General features: G+C 37.0%; 1 protein-coding gene across 9 annotated transcripts in view; it reads right to left on the reverse strand.

The window, feature by feature from the left end:
* Positions 1-19,234, reverse strand: part of DGKB (diacylglycerol kinase beta) — a 389,837-nt gene that overhangs the window by 288,070 nt on the left and 82,533 nt on the right. For all 9 annotated transcript variants that reach the window (XM_074536770.1, XM_026798569.2, XM_005480832.4 and 6 more), the window contains exon 2: positions 9,676-9,936. In XM_074536770.1, coding sequence (XP_074392871.1) covers positions 9,676-9,745 — 70 coding nt within the window. In that variant the 5' untranslated portion in view covers positions 9,746-9,936. The remainder of the gene's footprint in view (positions 1-9,675; positions 9,937-19,234) is intronic.

Raw genomic sequence — 19,234 nt, forward strand, 5'->3', positions numbered from 1 at the left:
TTGTCCATATTCTGTAGTGGTTTTAATAAAATTATGACCCACACAAAAGCTGGACAGTTCTAAAGACAAATTTAGCAATATGTAACGTCCTCAAAAAGCCATTCAATTCTGCAATGCAGCCAACAAAACTATGCAGTGACACTGCATAGCATCCCCTAAAAATGTTCCAGAGCCACACAAAAAGCAATATATTTTTAGTGCCTAAAAACACAATGAAAACATATGTAATTATGGGCACATTTTAATTTTTTGTTTCTTGTAACTGGTAGAAAACAACAGAGAGGAAGGCAATCCAGGGCCCTTCACCCCAATTAATGGCAGATAGAGGAAAGTCTCCTGACACTATCTGACAGCCCCAAGTCCCCTCTTCTTCAGACACCTCTGACTCTCGATTTCAGCCATCAAGACCAACCTATTCTCTGTTCTCAAGAGGAACAAGGAAGGCAGCTTAGGCTCTCCTTTCTTCAGAAACCCAGGAGAGGCAGAGCAGCAGAAGTGGCAAAGCTAATAGCAAAGTATATTTTTTCAGTGGATAAGCTGGACTAGCAGCTTTCCCCTTCTCTCTTCAAGCATATGAGGCTTTCCTGGGCTTAAGGGACCTACCATGTGTTACTGGTTTATTGAGTGTGAATCTGATGAAGGTGAAGTGGGACCATCCTTTCTCTCAGAGCTATGTTTTTTTCAGTTTGTCTGATGAGTCATGAATTGTCACCATTTGAATTACTTTCCAGCTCTTCTATAGAAACGCAGTGACTAAAAATACATGCTTTTAATAAGAGCTGAGATTCTGCCACAGTCACATGGCTCTCCAATTAGGCCATTCTCCCTTCATTTTGTTTCTTAAAGGCTTGGTGAACTGTAACTCTCTGTTTGTGACATCAGGCTCATTTCCACAGCAACCAATTGAATTATCCCCCAAATCTTTATAATAAGAATTAGCAACAGGAACAGATAAACTCGTAAGAAACAAAAGCTTCTTACTGTTTACATGCAAATGTCCATAGAAACAACCAAACAACAAAGCAAAAGGAATATGGAAGATACATAGAAACACAGGAAATATAACAAAGGCATAATCAATGTTTACATATTTTACAGTGTATAAATAGACATTCAGTAATTTGATGACCATATGTCAGATCTGTAATACACACAATATACATTCAACACCAGTAACAGCTCATGCTGCAACACCAGGTGTTACTGACTGGCACCATGTACCTACGCAGCTTCAATTCCAGAAAAAGTCATTATTTTTAACCAAGGAAATAAGGAGCAAGCTGAGATGACACCATTTGCCTTTCAGAACTTAAAGACCAGCTACTAGCCACCACACATCACGAAACCCTTAGCCACAGAAACCTGAAAACACATCTTACAAGACATGGGGACCTGGCCCTGTTCAGCCTTATTTATCCATTCTGTGATTCTGTTAACAAGGGTCTCTGTTTTGGACTTTGTTAGAATCCTTTACACTTGCTTCTTGCAATGATACCTTGAAAATGGAAATGCAAAGTCATTAACTTTTACCCTGAACACTTTCTCATAATTTTCTTCTATTAAAATTGTATTATTTAAGAACCATTAAATAATAATCTGTATGTCTAAGAGTTAACACAGGCCCTGAACCTATTGGCAGTGCTAGAGTTCTGATTAACTTAATCTTCCTCAGGTACTGAAACAGCCACTGTGCCCTCAACAGAAACACTGGAAACTTGGCAGCATAATCTAGAAAATAATGTGATTTTCCTGAAAATAAAGGCCTAACCATGTCCAGTCCCAGCACAACAAATTCAACATCTGTATTGAACTACTGTGTTTCACTACTCAGCAAGACTGAGCAAACCTTGCAGTCTTCTCCAGATGTTGCAACTGCTGTCCCTTCCTCACTGTCCCACATGAAGCCAATGTGCAAGAAGGTTGCAGGTAAATTATCATCTTGTAGTGAGACCACCAAATGCTTCTGATGATGGGACAGTGTCCCATGCATCACCCAGAAAGCATCTCCAGTGCCTCTCCATGCACAAATGATGTTTGTAATAATGACAGCCTTTTCTAACAGAATTTCCTCTCTGGATTCTGCGATCAGTGCAACTTGGTACTATCGAACAGCCTGAATCAATTTTTTTCCTTCTTCAATTCCTTTAACATTTCTTCCATATGAGACCCAAACAGATATACAGATTTGATACTTCCACTAACGTTCCTAAAATAGACAAATCAAGCGTGTCAGCACTAGCACAACTGAGACCATTTGCTTCCTAATACTTTCATTACCCCTACATGAAAGTCACAATTTTTGGAGCCATCATAATTTTGACCCTACCAATCAATTATTCAGGAACCAGAGGCAGCTCTTTAGGAAGGAAATTGATGCTAAAAACAGCTGGTACTTCATTGAACTAATCCAACTCTGGACCAATTTTTCATCATTTTTCAAAATCTTTGAAATACAGGTTTACACTAAGAGCCTACTGCCTTCTCTGCTTTTACTAAATTAAGTCTCTTCTTGTTATGATATATGACCTCTTGTTAGCAGTCTCCAGTCAACAGCACAAAGAAGCAACACTGGTTTTGAATTTTGCTGACTATAATCCCTTTAATTGGAACTCTTGAACAAATCAGATACTCCAAGAGCATCTTCTGTTCTGCAGAGGAAGAGAGTCTTTTCCAGCCTTTACAATTCTATGATTCTGGGGGATTTATAAACAGGAGATTTGTCCCAACTTTGCCAGCTGATAGTAACAATTATAAATTCACTATTTCCTGCTCTTGAAACATGTCTCCCTGCTGCTGACATATGAAGTTTCTTACACTTAAAAGACAGGAGAGGATCCCTGTAATTAGCTAAGACATGAACATAATACTGTAATAAGATACTCCAAGTCACTCATTGTGATACTTTGTGCTTATACTAGGTATCATTTAAAGTTTCTACAAAAGCCAGTACTTCCTAAAAGAATGTTTCAAACTAGAACATATAACAGCCTGAGAGGGACAAAAATGTACTTAAGTGCATCTATCTTTGTCACAAAATAAAAGAAACTCCTGAATCATTTCATAGTCCCCTTAACTAAAGTAAAGCATTCAGAACCCTTCTACATTGCTCCTTTCCCTAAATAGTTTATACCTGCCCTTCTTCAGTGGAAGCAGTGGAACACAAGAAAAAAGCTCTGCATACACAAGTGTTCCACCTGACAGATACAAAAACACTCCTCCTTACTCACAATCATGAACAGAGTCAGTATAATACTGTTTACCACTGACAGGCTAACTGGAGAATTGATCAGCTTCTGTTTGGTTAAAAACACAACTGCTAGTCACCACTAGGCATTTACCATGGCAGAAACACTAAGCATTTTATCTCATTAGAACGCCCACCTCAAAGATCTGGACCATATTGTATTATTGCATGTTTATCAGCTTTTTTTATTTCTTCAGAAATGCTCAACTCATCATTCCTATCTTACATTCTCTTCAAAACAGAAATCCTCATTAGAGAAAGGAAAGAAATCCCCTAATATTTCTGCAGCTGATATTGGTGCCCAGGTTTCAATCTCCCACAACAACTTTATCTATGGCATCATCTTCAGAGGTCAAGTCTCAACTATAAATGGTCAAATTAAAAAGAAATTCATAACTTTGTACCTTCTGTATTCTGGATTTCAGTCTAACACAAGTCAAAATTGGATCTAATATCCTCATTAGTGAAGACTGTATGTAACAGCCTTCCTTTGGACAGAGTTCAGGGCTTTTTAAGAGTAAATCTAACTAGAGACTAAATAAATAATATGTAACACTCCTAATCCATTTTATCTAAATTGGTGCAACACAGGAATGTGTACAAAGGATTTAAATTCACAGATCTGAAAAAAAAAACCTTACAGTGTTATATCCATACGCATAGTTCAGCTCTCAGGAGAACTAAAGTAAGTGTCTCACCAAACCACTGAGTAGTTTTCTCCACTCCATTTTCTCCTACTTAGATTTTTAGATCCCAATCACAGATTTAGGATAAGAATTCAGACTTTACAAATTATCAACTGGTCCCTTTTTCTGGCCATTCTACCCCCAACAGCCCTTGCATGCCAACACAGGATCTCTCACTAGACCCATTATCCTTCTCCATGAAGCTCTCCCAAGTGCATGGGATACTGTACAGGCAGGGCTGGCAGACTCCACCTTTCATCCAGTCTAACAGATTCTGTCAAAATTTTTTGAGAACTTGATGACCTCCATTTTACTAACAGCAGCAGAAACACTATAATCCTAAAATCCAATACTTGGGGTAAAACTATTTTCCGTAATCACCAGTGACATTCTCTCTCCACTTGCCACACAGTCGAAAATAGGGGTGTTTGTCAAATTGTATTTGATGAGGTCCATTCCCTCATTAGAATTAGACAATTCCATGTGGCACTAGCAGCCTGGGATCTTTTGAGGGATTGTGTAATGTCCCATAGCTATAGGTAACCAGCCACCACATATATGAAGTTCCCTGCATGTTATCATTCATACCCATTGTAAAAGATAATCCTTCCCTCTGTGAGGAACACAGAGCCAAACCCACTAAAGAGTCTCTGACAACTTAACTTTGAACCTAAACTTTTGCTGGCCTTCCAATATTTCTTCAGTGATCTTTTTCACAAATTCCTCCTTCCTGTTCCCCTAGAAAATTGTTTCACTGTCTAGCTCTTGCAGTAGCTATTGATGCTACATCAAAAGATGCTGCAGCTGCTGATGCTGTTTCTGTTCTCACAGTCATTTCAGTAGCACTCCAACATCTATTTCTATCTTCAGTCTGTGACAGTCTGCTCAAGACTCCACCAGCCTGGGAAAAAATCGCTGCCAAAAGTTTTGCAAAAAAGTTTTTTCTTCAGGCTTTTCCTCAGGGCACGTTTTGTTGACAAACTCAAAAGCACAACACAAAACCAAGCTATTTCCCCAGAGTGCAATCGCTGCCAGAGCTCAGAGGTCTTTTTCTCCACCTACTGAGGCAGGAACTTCCTTTTTTTTTTCCTTTTTTAATGCTTAGCTGACTCATGAAATAGTCCTGTTTTAACTGTTTCAAATCCATTCAATATTTCCACACTTGCTTTTGGAGCAGGATCCTCTAAACTCCTTTTAATATATAATTTGGACTACAACAGCCATAAAACTTTGTTTAATAAAAAGGAGATACAAAATTCATTTAATAAAAAGAATTAAAATAAAACCTTGTCCAAACTAATCCAATTTACCATACAGATAATAATCACAATGAAGCTATTTATATTGCTTCTCTCTAATGCCCTTACAATTCAGGTTCCTGTTTGGAGTAGTACAGAATGGCACCTATCAGTGAATCACAGAATCATTTTGGTTGAAAAAGATCTCAAGATCATCAAGTCCCATCTTTGACTCATCACCACCATGTCAACCAGACCATGGCACATCCATTCATTCCTTGAACACTCCCAGTTATAGATGCACATATGACTCAACCTGGGATGTACTTGTTATTCCACCACTGCCCTGGGCAGTCTGTTCCAGTGTTTAACAATCCTTCCCTGGAGGAAAACCTAATGACCAACCTGAACCTCCCTAGTGCAGCTTGAGACTTTTAAGCTTTTGTCCTATTGAATGACAGCTTTAGTTCTATTGCTGATTGCCTGGGAGAAAAGGACAACCCTCACCTGACTACAATCTCCTTTCAAGAAGCTAAAGGGATTGATAAAGTCACCTCTGGGCCTCCTTTCCTCCAGGCTAAACTACCCCAGCTCCCTCAGCTGCTCCCCATACAACTTACAAACACATATCTATCTGGTACCATATAGTTTAGAAGAAACTATTTCTGCCTGAAACATCTTGTACCTACCTTACTCTATGCAATAACAGTGTTATGCAGAAAAACTCCTTGTATCTTTTCACCTTCCCTTCTCACAGACAGCATTGATTATGAAATCTACAGGAGAAAAAAAATTCTTCTCTCAAATGCATTTATTTCCCTAAAATCTTCAGGATTTAATGTGGGCTACATTATTGTTGTTGTCATTACTATCACAATTATATAATAACCACAGCAGTTATCCCTGTTTTTTGCGTTTTTTTTTTTTCTTTTCACCTATTCTTCAGAGGCAATTTAAAACCAGGCAAAGATGTAATGCAAAATATGTTTTACTGTTCTATCTTCAGAACAAGAGGAGAGGAGATTTTTAATTTGACTGGGAAGAAGGACCTAGAGGAACTGTCTTTGGAAATAATTATTCTTCCAAAATCACATATATGCATATTAACTGCAAAGTGCCAAGTATTAGGTAATATACTCCTTAGACTTCAGAAATATTTTTTTGTTGTTGTTAAGTAATGTTTAAATTTCAATGAATTCCAAAAATTCGCTGAAGCCCCAAATTATTATGCAGGCAGACTAAGAAGGGTCCTACATTGAAAGCATAAAATACCTTTGACTGAGCTCAAAAATAATTTAGTAAGAAAAAATTACAGATACTCCTTGGATTAATTCAAAGGAAGATATTCACTTACTATGAAGTTCTGAGTGCTGCTTAGATGGAAATATTTTTGATTAGGAACAAATGATGGAGAACTCATTCTCCTTTGCTGTTCAGTTATATTTATGGAAATTGAGAAAAGCTATTACATATTCAAGAAAGAAATTTTGCATTCAGAGTTTGGGTTCACCAAACAGTACAGTTGGATAAAGCACTGAGTATAACTATGTGATTAAGAAAACAGGCAGACAAAACATGGTAGGAACTTCTCAAAGTGATTACAAGGTCAGTAGCTGCACACAGAGCTAGGAGCAGACCTTGCTTAATAGTACTTGTCAGAGTAGACAGAATATCATCAAGCTCACAGAAGATTAATAAAAAGAAGAACTACACTGAACTAGAGCAAAGTGTCTTTCAGTCAGAAAGTGAAGAGCACTAGAATCCACAGGAGTAGTTTAAAGGGCTTAATACAGTGAAAGATCCACACACCTACTTTGGTGACTAAAAAGGGAATTTATGCTCCAAGTCCAAGACAGCTGGGTCTATAATGACCACAGTTACACGAGGTATATATGCACATATGACTCAACTCTGGATGTACTTATTATCTGTGCAGTCTGTATCTAAATATAGTTTGAAATTTTCTTTGCATGACTGAAGTCAATTGATGCCAAGAGAAGCAGCTCATCTAGGTGCCACCTGAGCTCCATTTCTTCTTAAAGATAAGAAGAGTCACCTAATGTCTCTTAAAACCTGTGCAGACCCATTCCTCCGTTCTTCTTGGAAACTGTAACATTTACAGGTGCAACTAATTATTTTACAGGTGCGACTAATTATAGGAAAGTTTGGCAGGAAGTTTTCTTCATAAAACAAGTAGATGTAAGACAGGCTTGCTTTCCAGATAGGGGAAAAACCAAGGACATAGTTCCAGACTGGGCTTCCACCTCAGAAGACTCAAATCCAAATCCGTCACTCCTCCAAGTGTGCCCTGCTGTGCAGCAGAACAGTGTCACCCTTCTTACACTGGATCCAAACCAGGGGTTGCAGACTTGTGAGGTGGTCTGTGCCCTCAGCAGAGGCTGTCACAAGTTAAACATTGTCTCACTCTGTAGCCAGCTTAGGCTGAGGAGATCCAGCTGAAATATGGAATTGTGCAAAGAGTTTTCTCCGAATCAAAAAGTCAAATAGGCAAAACACCAGCAAATGCATTTTAAAGAGAATACTTTCTGCACGAATGGACAGATGAAGCGCCTAAAATGGATGAGCAAACTTTCTTAACCAAATTTACTTAGGCTCCAAAGAAAAGCAGAAATAGAAATCCCCCTGTACTTAAGAACTTCCTACAGATTCTAGCACAAGGCAGCTCAGCACATGCCCTGATCCCATTCACCAGCTAACCACATCTGTTCTGAAATAACAAAGAACTGTACCCAGGGGAAAGAACTGTTTGGGGAGCAACTGGCATCCTGCCACAATCAACCCACCACAGCTGTATAAAAGTAATACGGATTTCCAGTGATCTTATTAGGCAGAAGCGACTATCACCCTCTAAGAGTACATTCCAAGGCAGATGGGTTTTTGGTAGGCTATACTCTGTTCTAATACTCTAGTACTACAGCTTGATGCAAACTAGAATAGAATATACAAATACTGTATTTTTTAAATTCAAGTAATTTAAAAACTTAAACAGTTTAAGTAATATTGCAATTTAGGTAAGATTAAGTAAAATCTCTACACCAATCACCAAGGCAGAGCAAATGACAAACCTGCACATCAGAGGGTAAATGCAAAACAAATGACCTCTCTATGAATTCCCTGCTTATTCCTAAGTCCTGCAGTGAAACCCAGTCCTTAGCACAAGGCACAGCTGGGAGCTCATCACCACCACTTGTTGGCCACAAAGTCAAACGTCCCCACAGTGTCACCTTCTGACACCCAGACCAGCCCTCTGTCCCATAGGAGGGCCACTGGTACTTCCAAAGTTCCACGCTGGAGAAAAATGAGCAATGCATTTTTTTTAACTGAGGATTTTTGTTGGTTAGGGTTTTTATTAATACTATTTTTTTTAACTGAATCAAACTCTGCCAAGTCACTAAATGAAATTTGGTGATTTTCAGTTCATTGCCTTTCCAAGTTCAATAAAGACAATGAAATAGCAAAGCAATTATATAGTCAAGCTTTACAAAATTCCATAAAATTTAATGATTATTTAGTAATAAATAAAGATATCTGTTGTCACAACCTTTTTTATCTTACCTTGTTACATAAAAATATATCAAATTCAAAAATATTGGTACGATTTTTTTTTAAATTGCATTTTAAAGTCTTAGATCACGCACCTAAAGATATTGTTATTTAGTCCTTTAGTTAAATTAAACTGGATAGCCCAGAAATTCAAATTAAAGTCCATACCCAGGGTTTATTCCTTTAGCATTATACACAAAAATTATATATTATTAATATTTTTCTCCTAACTGCCTCAGAAATTGAGCTATTTACAAAAAAATGTATCACATTTCACAAAAACTAGCATCTCTTCATTACAGAGCAGCAGAGGAAGCTTAAAAGACAACACATTTTTCTTTAATGTAGACAGAAACCTGAACACAAACATCTTCAAACAATTTCCCTGACACCAACAGCTCTACTAAAACAATGGCTCTGAACTATTGTGCGTGCAAGAAGTGTTGGAGAAGCAAAGGGAAGCCAAAAGTAAAGAAATATCTTAAATGCTTTTTTCCCCCACAAGGAAGGCAAACATTTTGACAAACGTTGCACTGAGGCCTAAGTTGTAAGAATGCATAGAAAAAAAAACCCACAAAACTTTCTATGTCTATTAGAAATCTGTAAATTCAGATACTGGAAAAAATTAAAGAAAAATAACTTGAAAATATTTTCCCAGGAAGCACTAAATGTTTTCAGGAGTTAAAAAAATAACTGCTCTATTATGTTTACTATTTATTTGGTGATGTAATTTCAAACAAACAAGATTATTCATATAAAAAGGGAGAAATAGAGAGTTTTCTTCACAATGGTCTCTGAAAGTAATGAATCATCAATGTAAAACCTGGGTGTGTTCTTTCTAAGCTGTGAATAGTATCAATAACACAAAAATTTTATATTCCACATTCAAAATACTATTAGTTTTTATTCAGCCATAAAATGAAATATTTTTAGAATTACTTACATTCTGCATATTTCTGAAGTTGAGAGAACTCTCCAGGGCTAAGGTTAACCCACTTCTCCTGGCTCGTCATACTGGCAGGAAGGGAACTCCTTGTGTATCAGAAGAATATTTCTTTGGACCCAGGTGTTATAAACTCCATAAAGATGTTTAACCTCAGCTCACAGTGTCTGGAGAGTGCCAAGATGGCATCAGTCGATGTGGATGAAGTTTTTGATGCTATGAACTGTTCCAAATGTGCTGGTTCAGTGGCGAGTTACAGCACTGTTAAAAGAGCAAATATTAAATACAGCATAAATACCAAATATAACAGAATAAGATAAAAAATACTAAATACCAAGATATACCAGTTTTCCTGTGGGAATACTTGTAACTAATAAATATTTTCTCCTATGCGGTTCTGCTCAAAATATTTCCATACCGTATTTGTCTGCAAATAGTTTTATATGTATTTCCAAACTAATTTTTTTTTAATTCCAAGTACTTATGTTCAGAATTCATTAAAAATTATCAACTGTTTATGATCAAATGTATCCTGACACACTTTATGGAGATGTTCCCAATTTAGTAACAACCACTGAAATAGCAGATATTATCTTATCAAAAAACTTAGTTCCTTATGATTTTAAAATTGAATTGCTGTAACTGGATTTTTACCCATTTATGTTGTTATTCAGCACTGCATGGCCTCATCAGAAATGCTACAAAGCTTCTAACTGTCCATGCCAAAATAAAATAGATTCTACAGTTTGCAGAGAAGTTCACATAAGAGCTATACAAATATGAACTATTCTAACAAAATAGTAGGGGTTTGATTTCTAGAACATCACAGCATTGCTGATCACGAGTGAAAATCAAATATAACTGTTGGTACCATCACAAATCAGTTCAGGGGAAAAAAAAAATCAAATTGTGGGTGCCTTCTCATCCAAATTTTATGCAGTTTCTACCTCTGTAGGACAGACCCTCTGCCCTCTGCCAGCAATGCATTATCAGGTAGGCAGTTTTTCCTCTAATTTTAGCCATCTGAGAGCCAGGTACTTCATTTGAGATTGTCATCTCAGGCGCTCCCTTTAATCATCACAAAGAGACAGGTGGCCCAGGCAGCAATTAATCCTTCCAGTTTCAACATAAGCTTAAAATGTGATGAGTTGCCTTCTGTGGTGTTTATTGATTACAGAGGTTGCCTAGAGGACCAGTTTAGACTAGAAAGCTAAATTTAGACTGCAAGTGGAATCTCTTCCTATGTCTAGCAATGTATCATTTATAAGGGTTAAATTACAAAAAATTCAGACCAAAAGAGACGAACACAGCAATGGAATAAGTGCTAAGGAGGGAGATGTTGGTAGCTAAGAACAGAAAAAAAGTCATGAGAGAAAAGAAAGGAAAAACAACAAAATTACGAGGAACAGAAGCATGGGTTAAAAAAAAGCCCACATTATCCTAATCAGACAACACTTTTTTTTTTTTCTTCTTCTGTTATATAAATATGAGTCTCATCATTGGACAAAGAAATTCATGCAGACACTAAGGAAGACAAATCAGTCCCAGAGCTTTCACTGCTCTCAGACCCTTCCTTGTGAATAATTTGAATGCATGGACTATACCATGACCAAGTGTCTAAGTACAATAACAGCTGTCTTGCCTTTAAAAAATTTGTACAGAAGAGATTCCTCTGGTCTTCATCTCCGCTGTTAAAAAAATAAAATGATGATGAATAATCATGAATAATATGATGATTTGGAAGATCTAGAATCTGATTGAATGTATAATATAATTGAAAAAATAACAAAAATTTACAGAAGCGTGGAGATTGGGATGAAAAAGGAAACATTAATATGAATAAAACTGGTCAAGTACAAGGCACATCAGCCCTCAAATCTCTAAATCAATGTCAGTGCCTGAAAAAGGTCAGAAACTACAAAAGCTAAATGTGCTATTTATACCATTCTTTCCCCTGAACTTCAATACTTTTATTAATCTCCAGAAAAAACAACTATGGTCAATTGAGTCATTTTAATCAAATTAGAGATGTTTCATTTCTGGCAGTTGACTAAATTGTGTTGAAGACAGTTTTGTATGTTCAAGTAGGCATATATATTTTATAAGCTTGGCAACTGATGAGATTTTACTGATTTTTTAAATTGTATTTTCATAACTGATTTAACCAAAATTTTCTACCACAATTTCATCCAGTTTTACTATTGACATCATCCTTAAGTACATTAGCGTTATTACCTACAAAAGCTAACATTGCTGAATACTGTGAAGTTACAGATGATCATGATTACTGAATATGTATATTTGTGATAAACAGCTTTCCTCTAGAATTACTACAGCTAGCAAGGTAATGTTACTGTACACTCTGGTCTTACGAATCCATCCATAAGGAATACGTTTAGTTGACCACTGTCTACAAAGTTTGTTGCCTGCACAGTTCATCAGCAGAGAAAACAGATCTAAATTACCAAATCTGATATACTTTCCCCACAACAGACGCCCAGGCTCTAAAGCCTAGAACCAGAGTTGTAACAAAATGTACATGTCCTGAATGAGACGGCAGCAATGGAATGAGATGTAGTATGCACATGGCAGCTCACAGGAAAGAAGATGTAGTTTATACCTAAGACAGCAGCTATCATGGAACATACAACAGAATTTAGGGTTACATTTTTATTCTAGACAACTCTCAAATGCAAGTTCTGTCCTTCGAAAGGGAAGCCTGTGGGGGACAGACTGGATCTAATTAATGTAATTAATACCAGTGTAATTTGGGAACAGGAAAGGAGAGTTAGGCAGTCCTCTGAGGGTGGCTCACTGGTCTTTGGACTGCAGCCAGGTCCTGACTCCACCTCAGAATATGTGATGCAGAAATACATAGACATATACTGGGGAAGATTTCACAAAAAGGAAAAATAACCTTCAAGATAGTTCCTTTCTTCAGTTTCTGTTAGGTTCTGCTGCAGAGTCCCAAACAAGGAAAGATCCTGCACCACATAGTTTTTCACAGTTACACCTTTACAGTGACATTTTCCCATTTTATGTAGATAATATCATGGTTATAAGAAAACAAACAGCATACAGATGTTGATGACAAAGGTCATCAATGTATATTTCTGTTATTTGTTAAGGCATACACTGAAGATCACTTATATACTATTCAAATATCCAAATTTCTGTAAAAAAAAGTATTAGCTGTTCTGTACTATCTTTTTCACAAGTGCTTAACATAAATTCACTTCCTTACACATTATTTTAGTGCTCTTTAAGTACTTCAGGAAGGTTATGCAGTGAGAAACCTATAGATAAGTGTATGAAGAGGAAAGTAGCATCAACAATAACACTATCACATAGGAAAAGAAGAATATTGAACTACAACAAAAATAAAATGTTTATTCTGGTAGGCAAAATAAAGATCAGCAGCTCTAAACAGATCACACACAGTGATCTGACCTGTTCATGCAGAGATAAAATTCTTTGAAGAATACAATACAGGATACAGTTAAAATACATACAATGTCAGGTAGGAACTTTCCAGCAATCCTCTAAGAATTCAGCCTATTCTGGGCAACTCAGATTTGTGCATACATTTTGTTAATATACACTTAGGCAAGATTCACAGCCCTCTCAGCCAGACACAAAGCAGGCCTTACAAATAAGAGAAACTAGAAACATGACATTAACAAACCATTCATTTAATCACAAAAAGAATTAGGAAAAAAATCTTCCTCCTCTAGCCACTGACTATAATAAGTCTTAGAACTTCACTCTCCTTTTTATAACATGTTTTCCTTTATGGATTTGAGAGTTTATTAAGTGTTCTGTCAGGATTCCTACCAGGCCACATATCCAAACTAGGAAGCAAAGCTTCGTTAAAAACTATACAAATCAAATTACTTAGCATTCAGCCAACATTGCTAACCAACTTAGATTTCCAGGAATTCCCCATGCCACCGAAATCCTCAGCTGCTCTTCAGAAGCCTGGCTGACAAAAGAAAAATTAATATTTGATGGAGGGAAAAAACCACAGAGGCAAATTCCCCATATGCCAACCTCACGACTCAATCTCATTCCACCTCATCCAGTCCTCCCTGTAAGGAAAGATGAATTTTCAGAGAGCATTCAGGGCAAAATAAATTATATCAGTCCCACAAAACTGATCAACAACACCAATTTCATCTTCTAACTTCAGCCATGGAGACACGTCCATGGTTCTCAACCAACCCGACACAACTCCCTGGAAGGCAGGAGAGCTTCCTCTGAGGTCCAACCTCACTGCCGTGTGTGAAAGCACAACACTCATCTTAATGCATGCCTTAAGGGACTTATTTCTGTTTACCATAACAGGAACACTAAGAACGGCCTAGAAACGGGCTCTTGGACTTACTCAGCCATGTTCTGTTCTCTGCTTTCCCCCTGCCCTTCCACAATGTCCACCCCACACACCAGTCCAACAGCTGCCAGTTACTCTGTGAAGGGGCACAGGGTAAAGCTATAGCAAGTTTCCTTCCACAGAAACTCCAACTTTCCATAACAGAACTGATTCATGATTTTTGCCTGAACCATACGAATAAATAACATAGAATATTTTATACCCTAATTGCTATGGAGGCTGCAGCAATTATACCTATCAAGAACTCTTCTGTACAGAATGTGCTTGGTATTTCGTTTAGTGGGGGTCCTACATTTTCACCATGGTTAGTTAGATCCTGTGATTTTCAGTGTGGGTGACATAATGGGGTTTCCAGAGGAGAAGTTTACATGTCAGGTAACACACATTTACGTGTCTGCCCGAAAATTTTCTCTGTTCTTCCAAAAAACCCAAAACATGTTAACAGTGATTAATTTCTTGCCTGGAAATGTAGGCATTCTGTACAGGTATACAAGACATATGTAAGTGTTCCGTAAATTGATTTTACATTTTGTAGAGAACAATGTCTCTACTGTCAGAAATATTCCAAATTTGCATGGTTTAAAGTTCAGTATGAAGAGCCTGATGGGCAAGAAATTCTACCAAAATATCTGCTAATCACCATTATGGTTTCTTTACTTTCAAATACAGAAATAATGTAATTACTTATAATTGCTGCCGGATTCATGGCATGAATGAAAAAAATGAAGCTACATAACAAAACACAACAGTTTTTTCCTACATATATTGCTTATTTTACATAAAAACATCCCTTGTTTTGCACTGAATTTAGTATAGAGTCTTTTCAGTGGTACACTTTTTTTTCTTCAATTTAGTAGGAGATGTTTACTGATGTAAATTAATACAATTCTGAAATATAAACTACAAACAGTGACACACTGAAATCAGTGATAGTTTCTGTACCAAGCTGAAAATGTCTTCCTTTAAAGAAGTGACCAGCACAACTCAAAAGCATTTGTTCTACTGACTACTTTATTCCCAGGTGTACTAGTCTGGGACATGTAAAGGCATCCATTTAAATTTTAATACAAAAGATATGGACCGTATTCCTCAGAGAAGCAATTACTCAAATTCTCTTTCTTGAATTATTTATATGGAATATATCAGTAAACACTAAGAAGACATGCAGCACAAACCCTATTGTGGCATGCTAAGCAGAATGCTTGGATCTCTGTGAAAACATTTCACCAATACTACAGTTTGTGACAGGGAAAAATTATTAGCAACAAAAATGGAGCACTGACAAAAACCAATCAGAATGTAAGATGGCAACATCCCTGAGTACAGTTAGGACTCATTTAAGAGCAGTTTAATACTTGAAGCAAAGTTATTAAGAAAAATAATGTTAAAAAAAGGGAGATATCAATAGGAGAGTTTGGAATAAAACCTGAGAGACACAAGTGATGCTCAGTACAACTGCTCACCTGAGCAGCAATCAGCCAATTCCTCCCAGTTTCTACCCTCAGCATGACATTCCAGGATATGGAATATCCCTCTGGCCAGCTGCCCTGGCTATGCTCCCTCCCTGCTCCTTGTGCAGCTCCTCACTGGCAGAGCATGGGAAACTGAAAAGTCCTTGACTTGGGGTAAGCACTACTTAGCAACAACTAAACACTCTGTTATCAGCATCATTCTCATAATAAATCCAAAACACAGCTCTGCACCAGCTACTAAGTTTAAAACTAACCCTATCCTAGCCAAAACCAGGACACTCTCCATGTACCTTAACTTCATCATATGAATTCATTTAAAGCAATTTCTGATTGATGTTAAATTTTGCAACTGTTAGGCTTGCTATTTCCAGGTTGTTACATTAATTATCTACCAAGTCAGAAGAACAATATTCAAATTTCTCAGTATTTTCTTCACTTAAAGAAATATTGAAATAAACGAAACCTGAGGAGAATCCGGGACAAGGAAATACCACAACATGCTTTTGCTGATTCATCAAAAGTATATAAAGGCTTTTTTCTTTCTTTAAATAATACAGCTGAATAAACTAAAAAATAAAAAAAACACACCACTGGAATTTATTTTATGCTTATGAAAGAAGTACTACATAATTCAAAAACCTCCTCTAAGTGAGAGTCATAGAACTGTTCCCAATGTTAAAAACATCACAGTAACAATTTTACAAAAACAGGTTTAAAAAGTGAAAATTGGAAAAGTTGAGGAATTACTCATCCTTCTTAATACTTTATATCTATGACTAAACAAGAACATTTTTCCATAGGCTACTAAAATTTGAAACAATTTTTTTATGACTAAATGATCACATTGAATAATATTATGATTTTTTAAGTGACTAATTAAAAACATGATACAACTAGGAGGAGTAAAAGAAAAAAAGAGGAAAAAAAATTGACCCAGACAGAAGTACAAAATAAACTGTTCAGACAAACAGATTTCTAGACAGCTGGCAGTATTTTGAATTTGGTGAATTTAAAAAAAACAAACATACTATTTCAATATTAAAAGTTTTAAAAGAAGGCTGAATCACTAAAGCTTAGACTGATACTCTTTAATAAATAGAGAAAAGCAATCTGGAACAGAAAGCCCTGGATTTTATAGGTATATCTATGTAATCTATAATAAATTCTGTGGAACACAGCACATTAGGCTGTCCACTAGATAAATCTCTCTGATGAGAGGATGAATCAGTCTCTCAAACAATTCTTTCCACATCACCCACCACTACTTCTACAAATCCACTGAAACTCCTCCAAAATCCTGGATTAGACATCCTGAGGGCAGCCTCTGCCTTCAAAACTATGCATCCGCCATCTTCCCCAGGAAAGCCAGCTCCAGAAGTGCCTCCCTGGGTATGAGCTCTACACAGACCTCCCCATAACCAGCACCACAAGTATTTGAGTGCATATAAACAGAGGTTAAGGTCTTTGACTAATATCTGCCACACGTTCTTCCTATTTTCTCTAATTCTCTCTCACAGGGCAACCTCTAAATTCTGCCTAACAATTAACTTTTGTTGTCAGTAAACTACAGGGATTTTTTTTTTGTTTAAATATTGGATTTAATTAATCTCTCCATATTTAGGTGCTCTAGGGGTGATTGCATTACAGGAGAGCAAAGCTGAAAAGAGCAATTTATAACTGGGAAAGAATTCCGATGATCCATAATTTCCTGGGGCAGAAATTCCTATTTCATGCTTGGAAATAAGCCTTTGAAGAGATGTTCTTTAGTCTTGTGACAAAAATGTTCCACAGCATCAGAGGAAAAGATTTGTTAACTGCTGTCCTCATTTAAATGCTTTGTGTAATTTTAAAATAAAGTGGGAACAGGACAATGGAATTTCTCACCAAAAACTTGTGAAAATACGAACCTGATTTAATCAATAGGAAATCTGTACAGAGAACAAAGATAAGTTAGCAGGCAGGTTAAAGAATTTCATAGGAGAAGTTCATGCTAGGTTATTTTCTATTATGTGGCATGTTTATGCTTTCCCCTGGGGAGAGGGCTGCATGGAGAAGTTGATTAAATTATTGCAGTCCTGGGATATGAATAGCTGGCACTGTCACTCTCCACTGGGATAGTGTGGGGCCTTCTAGACAACTACAAATGGTTCTGTATGTCTTCATTAGCTTTACTATAAAAAAGTTCAGTGATAGTGAGATATCAATTGGGTTATCAAAGGATACCTATCAAAAGTCGCCTACAAGGACACATATCTGCATCTAAAGTAAACAATGTGGTAGCAGCAGCATCTCAAAGTACAATTCCCTATTCACCCAGAAAACTCCTGACCCGTTCAAATTCAGCTCTAAGAGGACAATAACATCCAGGTTTGTGAAGGATCAGTGAGCATTGCCATCTGCATGTTCCTAGAATTTGCTCTGACAACATGTCCATACTGACACTAGACATGGGGATGCACAAGTAGAGCATGAGTGAAAGCAGTTTTACTGAAACAAAGCAAGAAGGGAAAATCCAAGTTGGCTCAGCACCACAAGCATCAGAGCAGGCTCTGCACCTCTGCCTGACCTCTTGTGCACACGTCCAAGGGATACACAAGTCCAGGCTGTCACAGGTCCTCAGTTCTCAACACCAGAAACCATCACTTCAAGGCAGCTTGGCCTCACATCCTTCTACAGCATAAAGACACCTTGAGTCTCTTTTTATATCTGCAATGGCTTCCCTGCAGTTCATATACTGTCATTGAGTAAACTGAGACAGAGGCTGGCATTTGCAGAACTACACACTAAGATCTGGTCAGAGAGGGAAGTGCATTTTCTGACTGAGGGTCCTTCATTTTTTTGGCTGTCTGTCCATCCCACCCAGACAGACATACAAATGTAGAGACTAACACATTGCTCCAGCTTTCAGACAGGAAAACCCTACATCTTCATGGTTAACTGTTCTGATTTTTTTCAGAGGTGTATGAGAAAGCAACAGTGAAATTTATCTCCTCCATCTACCGACTTCAGTGTATTACTTACCTCAAAATCCTTTGTAGTTAAAAGTGACAATATTCCCATGGAATTTTTAACAAATAAAAACTGGTATCTGATTTCACTTTTAATTGACAAAGGTACATAATTAAAGTTTTATACAAAACACAAAATTGTGTTCTTTTTCCATGATGTTCCGTTTTCAATATGAAAGCTTACTTTTGTTAATTTGAGTTTCTCAGTGCTTTTCCGATCTTAAAGGGAAGAAAAAAGGAAGCTGATCCTGTCTCCTTTTTCCTTTGGGAATCCTTTGTCAGAACTAGCTTACATTAGGCCTGCATTTTAAATATATTTTTTCTCTTGAGAGAGTCTCTGCATTTCTGTTCTCTTTTTCTAGCATGTTTTTCTCTGGAATTACACATAATTATTTTCTCTCTTTAAGTGTGGCAATTAATTCTCCTTAGATTCAGTTTGTGTTTTTACACAGCAGTCCTTGACACTGAAATTATTGGAACTGCATGTATGATTCTCTACAGATAGCAGAAGAGTGGGACTGGCAGAAAGAAGTATTTTCTAATACATGAAGCTTTCAGAAAAAAAGCTTTGCTCAGGTCTCAGAACAGACGCAGGAAACTTCAAGCTAAGTGAAGGTTAAGATCAGTTTAACTTAAGGCACACTATTATATGGTTCAGAGAAAAGGGTAGCTGGTATGCTCTTGCAGAT

Source organism: Zonotrichia albicollis, chromosome 1 (assembly GCF_047830755.1).
Source record: "Zonotrichia albicollis isolate bZonAlb1 chromosome 1, bZonAlb1.hap1, whole genome shotgun sequence".
NCBI classification, from domain to species: domain Eukaryota; kingdom Metazoa; phylum Chordata; class Aves; order Passeriformes; family Passerellidae; genus Zonotrichia; species Zonotrichia albicollis.